This window comes from Scomber japonicus, chromosome 4 (assembly GCF_027409825.1).
Source record: "Scomber japonicus isolate fScoJap1 chromosome 4, fScoJap1.pri, whole genome shotgun sequence".
Lineage (NCBI taxonomy): Eukaryota > Metazoa > Chordata > Actinopteri > Scombriformes > Scombridae > Scomber > Scomber japonicus.
This window is the reverse complement of record NC_070581.1, coordinates 36,154,089-36,161,588: the sequence shown is the minus strand read 5'-3', so window position 1 is coordinate 36,161,588 and position 7,500 is coordinate 36,154,089. Positions and strand designations below refer to the sequence as shown.

The 7,500-nt window shown below is 45.9% G+C and overlaps 1 protein-coding gene across 1 annotated transcript in view; it reads left to right on the top strand.

Annotated features, from left to right (window-relative positions):
* Positions 1–7,500, top strand: part of LOC128357758 (neural cell adhesion molecule L1-like) — a 40,158-nt gene that overhangs the window by 26,838 nt on the left and 5,820 nt on the right. Inside the window, exons 17-28 of the mRNA XM_053318128.1 lie at positions 2,475–2,602; positions 2,708–2,809; positions 2,985–3,191; positions 3,311–3,381; positions 3,461–3,686; positions 4,286–4,392; positions 4,779–5,052; positions 5,424–5,546; positions 5,727–5,897; positions 5,987–6,100; positions 6,799–6,948; positions 7,041–7,172. Coding sequence (XP_053174103.1) covers positions 2,475–2,602; positions 2,708–2,809; positions 2,985–3,191; positions 3,311–3,381; positions 3,461–3,686; positions 4,286–4,392; positions 4,779–5,052; positions 5,424–5,546; positions 5,727–5,897; positions 5,987–6,100; positions 6,799–6,948; positions 7,041–7,172 — 1,805 coding nt within the window. The remainder of the gene's footprint in view (positions 1–2,474; positions 2,603–2,707; positions 2,810–2,984; positions 3,192–3,310; positions 3,382–3,460; positions 3,687–4,285; positions 4,393–4,778; positions 5,053–5,423; positions 5,547–5,726; positions 5,898–5,986; positions 6,101–6,798; positions 6,949–7,040; positions 7,173–7,500) is intronic.

The window sequence follows — 7,500 nt, the reverse complement described above, 5'->3', positions numbered from 1 at the left end:
TATCCCAGTAATATCCCAATAATATCCCAGTAATATCCCAATAATATCCCAATAATATCCCAGTAATATCCCAATAATATCCCAATAATATCCCAGTAATATCCCAGTAATATCCCAGTAATATCCCAATAATATCCCAGTAATATCCCAGTAATATCCCAGTAATATCCCAGTAATATCCCAATAATATCCCAATAATATCCCAGTAATATCCCAGTAATATCCCAGTAATATCCCAGTAATATCCCAATAATATCCCAGTAATATCCCAATAATATCCCAGTAATATCCCAATAATATCCCAATAATATCCCAATAATATCCCAGTAATATCCCAGTAATATCCCAATAATATCCCAATAATATCCCAGTAATATCCCAGTAATATCCCAATAATATCCCAGTAATATCCCAATAATATCCCAGTAATATCCCAATAATATCCCAATAATATCCCAGTAATATCCCAGTAATATCCCAATAATATCCCAGTAATATCCCAGTAATATCCCAGTAATATCCCAGTAATATCCCAGTAATATCCCAGTAATATCCCAGTAATATCCCAGTAATATCCCAATAATATCCCAGTAATATCCCAATAATATCCCAGTAATATCCCAATAATATCCCAGTAATATCCCAATAATATCCCAGTAATATCCCAGTAATATCCCAATAATATCCCAATAATATCCCAGTAATATCCCAGTAATATCCCAATAATATCCCAGTAATATCCCAATAATATCCCAGTAATATCCCAATAATATCCCAATAATATCCCAATAATATCCCAGTAATATCCCAGTAATATCCCAATAATATCCCAGTAATATCCCAGTAATATCCCAATAATATCCCAGTAATATCCCAGTAATATCCCAATAATATCCCAGTAATATCCCAATAATATCCCAGTAATATCCCAATAATATCCCAATAATATCCCAGTAATATCCCAGTAATATCCCAGTAATATCCCAATAATATCCCAATAATATCCCAGTAATATCCCAATAATATCCCAGTAATATCCCAGTAATATCCCAGTAATATCCCAGTAATATCCCAATAATATCCCAGTAATATCCCAGTAATATCCCAGTAATATCCCAATAATATCCCAATAATATCCCAGTAATATCCCAGTAATATCCCAGTAATATCCCAATAATATCCCAATAATATCCCAGTAATATCCCAGTAATATCCCAATAATATCCCAATAATATCCCAATAATATACCAGTAATATCCCAGTAATATCCCAATAATATCCCAATAATATCCCAGTAATATCCCAGTAATATCCCAATAATATCCCAATAATATCCCAGTAATATCCCAGTAATATCCCAGTAATATCCCAATAATATCCCAGTAATATCCCAGTAATATCCCAGTAATATCCCAATAATATCCCAGTAATATCCCAGTAATATCCCAGTAATATCCCAGTAATATCCCAATAATATCCCAGTAATATCCCAATAATATCCCAGTAATATCCCAATAATATCCCAGTAATATCCCAGTAATATCCCAGTAATATCCCAGTAATATCCCAATAATATCCCAGTAATATCCCAGTAATATCCCAATAATATCCCAGTAATATCCCAATAATATCCCAATAATATCCCAGTAATATCCCAGTAATATCCCAATAATATCCCAGTAATATCCCAGTAATATCCCAGTAATATCCCAGTAATATCCCAATAATATCCCAATGATATCCCAGTAATATCCCAATAATATCCCAGTAATATCCCAGTAATATCCCAGTAATATCCCAATAATATCCCAATGATATCCCAGTAATATCCCAATAATATCCCAGTAATACAGTTAACTTCCTATAGAAGTTTGCAAACCCCAGAAAACGTTGCAAGTCCTTACGGGACGTGAGGGAAGGCCAATTAAGTACATCCTGTACTTTTGAAGGGTCCATTTTGACCTAACTCTACTCAACGTGGGCGGGGTTGTCATAGCAACGCTCCGTGAAACTGCCGTGACTTTGTTTTATACGCGACACAAACACATAACCAGTGGAGGACATGGAGGCGATGGTGTACTTGCTGCTGTATGTGTCTTTCTGTCTCACACAAAGAAAGAAAACTGAGCCGTATGGCTGTAACGTTGCTGCCGGTATTTAAAAATGCCGGGTTTGATTCTGCTGATTTTATTTGTTGATATATTATTTTTACACATCACCACGTTGCTAACGAGCAAAAGTAATGTAACTAGTAGTGTCATTACTTTCCACAGGGAGAAATTAAGTAACGTAACACATTACTTTTTTAAAAGTGTAATGTGTGATATATTAGAGACGGGTCAATGGGACCCTAACCCTGCCTGATTCACTACAGGACGGCCAAATAAAAGAGAGTGTTTTATTTTGAAGGAAACAGGAAGCTGACGGTGTGTGTGTGTGTGTGTGTATGTGTGTGTGTGTGTGTGTGTGTGTAGGTTCACCATCTTTGAGAACGGCACCCTAAAAGTGACTGACGTCCAATCAGACGACACGGCACCGTACTCCTGTGAGGTCATCACCGACCTGGATCATGTGAAGGAAGCCGGCTCCATCACTGTGGTCGGTATGTCACTGTGTGTGTGTGTGTGTGTGTGTGTGTGTGTGTGTGTGTGTGTGTGTGTGTCACTGTGTGTGTGTGGACACTAACTGGTGTGTGTTGGACCTTCAGCTCGGCCGGACCCTCCCAGTGATCTGTCTCTGTCTGATGTCGCTGGTCACAGTCTGACGCTCAGCTGGACCCCCGGAAACGCCCACAACAGCCCCGTCACAGGTACCAGCAGCTATGTACTCGCTATTGGCTAATGATGTAATGATGTAATGATGTAGTGATGTAATGATGTAGTGATGTAGTGACGTGATGATGTAATGATGTAGTGATGTAGTGATGTAATGATGTAATGATGTTTGGTGGTTCCTCTCACTGTGCTGCTTTGCTCTCCTGTCAGAGTTCATCGTGCAGAGCAGAGAGGAGCAGCACTCTGAGGAGGGCGACTGGCGTTGGGAGGAGTGGAAGAGAGTTCCTGGAGATGTGAACAGCCTGCAGCTGACCCTTCACCCCTACTGCACCTACAGCTTCCGGGTCATCGCAGCCAATGAGCTGGGCCACAGCGAGCCCAGCAGGCCCTCACAATCCCACGAAACGCCCTCTGCTGGTGAGAGACGTCCTACCGTCACTGTGAAACGTTCTCAGCACATTTCAGTCTATTTCAGACCAGTTCGGTCCATAAAACTCAGATCAGATGAATGTGACTGTGGGTGTTTCCTCCTGCAGCTCCTGGCAGTAACCCCACAGGAGTGCGCAGTGACTCCACAGATCCAGGCTTTCTGATCATCACCTGGGATGTGAGTACTTCAGTCTGCTTGCTCTGCTGTGTGTGCACCGCCCAGTTTATCCTACATCCTGGTTCCTTGTTTCTGTCAGGAGATGCACAAGCGCTTACATCACGGCCAGGGCTTCCAGTACAAGGTGTCATGGCGGGAGGCCGGGGGCCACACTGCACCCTGGAGCCACAGCAACGTGAGGTCGCCGCCGTTCGTGGTGAACGGGACAGGAACGTACACGCCGTTCGAGATCAAAGTCCAGGCGATAAACGCTGTGGGAGACGCCCCTGAACCGGAGCCGGAGATCGGACACTCCGGAGAGGACGGTACGTGTCCCGTTCAGTCTGAGATGGAGGAACACTTTATAAAGTTACAACTCAATGAACATACGAAGATTGAAAGTTAGACCAGTTTTATCTATGAAGAACATTTCTGATGGTTAAACTGAATCCTGCAGGTTTTACTGTGTAATGCAGAGGGGGGCAAATAGCGGCTCGCGGACCAAATTCTGCCCTGCAGCAAAAATATTTGGCCTTCTGATGAAAATCCTGATTTTAATAGTTTACATCAAAGGTTTAACATCATTTTTCACAAATCTACAAATAACAGAATAAACACAAGGCTCCTGTAAATCCCAGTTATCATGGGGGGGGGGGGGCAGACACTGCATCAATTAAGGGTAACCCTAACCCTAGCTGCTCAGCACCAAACACACAGCGACCTGTAGACCAGCTGCTGAACATAGTGGAGCATTTAGCAGCTGTTTCCCGCAGCAGCTGGTGGAGAGTAAAAGCAGAGCTAATAGAGTGAATGTTGAGCATGTTGTTTCCAGCTTGAATGTGCTGCCCTCTGCTGGTTAAAGAAGTTATTGATGAGTTATTGTAGATGGATTAGTATTCTCAGCATCAGCCGGTTTCTCCCTCAGCGCCCGAGGAGCCTCCCGGCGGAGTCGACGTGGAAGTGATGAACAGCACAGCCAGAGTGACGTGGAACGAAGCCCAGAGGGTCCGAGGCCTGCTGCTGGGATACAAGGTGCCATTATAGATCACTTCACCCACAAATCACTGCTTTCAGTGCTTTGAATGAGAGTTGTTTCTCTTCTCTGCGACATCATCGATTATGGCACGTCGCCACATCGATGCTGACTCGTGCATGCCCCGCATTGTGATGCAGAAGAACCGTCCATTTACCATTCAGCTATATTTCCTTATGACACTGATGCTGAGAGTCAGTCAGTACGGTGGCTGAGATGTTTAATTAGCTCTGAATCTGTGTCTCTCTCCTCATTCCTATTTCCTCTCTGCTAAAATGCCCCAAATATATATTATGATAGATATATGATATGATCTTCGTAAATAGCAGAACAGTCCTGCGCCCCCCCGAGGACGGATGGGTTACAGTCTGTTTCCTTCTGTCAGATCCACGTGTGGAAGGTGGGACCAGCGCTGACCCGGACCCGGCGGTCCCTGGTCAAGAAGCATCAGGAGGAGGAGAGGAGGAGAGAGGGAGGAGCGGAGCGAGGGAAGCAGAAAGACGAGTGGCGTAAGGAGGTGCTGGTTCACGGCATGAAGACTTCAGCAGAGGTGACGGGTCTGCCTCTGTTCTCCCTCTACGAGCTGACGGTCACCGCCTTCAACAGGAAGGGAGACGGCCCCCCCTCCCCAGAACACAGCTTCAGCACTCCCCCTGGAGGTGAGATACCTGCTACCTGTAAGGGTCACTGCTACCTGCTACCTGTAAGGGTCACTGCTACCTGTAAGGGTCACTGCTACCTGTAAGGGTCACTGCTACCTGTAAGGGTCACTGCTACCTGCTACCTGTAAGGGTCACTGCTACCTGTAAGGGTCACTGCTACCTGTAAGGGTCACTGCTACCTGCTACCTGTAAGGGTCACTGCTACCTGTAAGGGTCACTGCTACCTGCTACCTGTAAGGGTCACTGCTACCTGTAAGGGTCACTGCTACCTGTTACCTGTAAGGGTCACTGCTACCTGTAAGGGTCACTGCTACCTGCTACCTGTAAGGGTCACTGCAACATGTGTGATTGGTCTCTTCATGCTCTAGTTCCCGGCCCTCCCGCCTCTCTGTGGTTTGAGAGTCCATCAGAGAAGTCTCTGGTCGTCCACTGGGAGCCTCCAGCTGAAACCAACGGCATCCTGTTGGGATATATGGTGCAGTACCAGGAGGGTGAGTTCATTCTGTAAATACACACACACTTTGATACACACACGGTACTTGTTAGTAGACCAGTTTGTTGGTTTGGATCCAAACATGAAGAGAAATGATCAGAATGACCCTTTAAAGACCCTCCAGCTGTTTATTGGAGTTGTTTTGAAGTGAACAGAGGTTTGTGGTTTGTGTTTGCAGAGAGCAGAGACAGCTCAGTGAGGATGCAGACCATCGATGATCACAGTACCACCCACATGCTGTTTGATGGTCTGGACCCTACCCTGCACTACATCTTCAATGTAATCGCCCGCACCGCAGCTGGAGACGGGCCGCCCATCACTCGCAGGGTCGCCACCCTGCTGGACGGAGGTGAGATGACCGTTTACAGGACTCTACCTCCTCGTCTTTCATTCCTTCATGCTCTCCTTCATTTACACCTCTACTGTCTCTCCCTCCAGTCCCTCCAACCAACGTCACCGTCATCCCCGGCAACACGTTCCTCAACCTGAGCTGGGTCCCAGGAGAGCGGGACCGCAACTACGGCTTCCTCATCCACTACCTCCACAAGAGCGGTAAGAGAAGACTAACCCAGTCATATAAAACATACAGAGTCATTAGAAATGAGCATCTCTCTAATATAAGATGATCTGATGGTCTGAGGTACGACCCCATTCAGGAAGTACGGTTGTTTAAAGTAGGCTTACATACATTTTACATTATGAATTAACACAAATCAGTCCTTTAAATCTATTGCTTACCTTCAAATAGATATAACTGATACGTTACACTGTGAGCCCCTCTGACCCTGACCCTAAACCTAACCCTCTGACCCTGACCCTAACCCTAACCCTAACCCTCTGACCCTAACCCTAACCCTTACCTTCAAATAGATATAACTGATACGTTACACTGTGAGCCCCTCTGACCCTAACCGTAACCCTCTGACCCTAACCCTAACCCTAACCCTCTGACCCTAACCGTAACCCTCTGACCCTAACCCTAACCCTAACCCTCTGACCCTAACCCTAACCCTCTGACCCTGACCCTAACCCTCTGACCCTGACCCCTGACCCTAACCCTCTGACCCTGACCCTAACCCTAACCCTCTGACCCTGACCCTCTGACCCTGACCCTCGGACCCTGACCCTAACCCAGCATCAGTTCTGTGTAGCTTCAGATCAAAGAATCAGCTGCTGAGTAAGAGTTTATTATCTGGCTCACACCTTTTAAACTAAAACTGATTTTCTGATTCAATGACTTGTTGTTGCAGCGGGGGACAAGTGGGAGGAGTCAGAGGTCGTGAACTCCACGCAGGGTTTCTATTCGCTGACAGGCCTCCAACCAGGAAGTGAGTATCGGCTGAAGATCATGCACGGAAACAACACTCAGTGGGAAGATGTGACGTGGACCGGAGGGCCGGGTACGTGCACACACACGTGCACACACACAATAATAACATGAGATAAGCTGTGTGAGGCTTCGATGAGCAGCGTGTGTGTCTCTGACCCTCAGTGCCGTCAGAGGTCGCCGGAGGGTTCGCCACGCAGGGCTGGTTGATCGGACTCATCAGCGCCGTCGTTCTGCTGGTTCTCATCCTGCTCGTCCTCTGCCTCATCAAACGCAGCAAGGGAGGCAAATACGCAGGCAAGACACACACACACACACACACACACACACACACACACATATACACACGCACACACACACATATACACCGCACACACACACACACACACACACACACACACACACACACATACACACACAGACACACACACACACACACATACACACACACACACACACACACACACACACACACACACACACACACACACATACACACATATACACACGCACACACACACATATACACCGCACACACACACACACACACACACACACACACACACACATACACACACAGACACACACACACACACACATACACACACACACACACACACACACA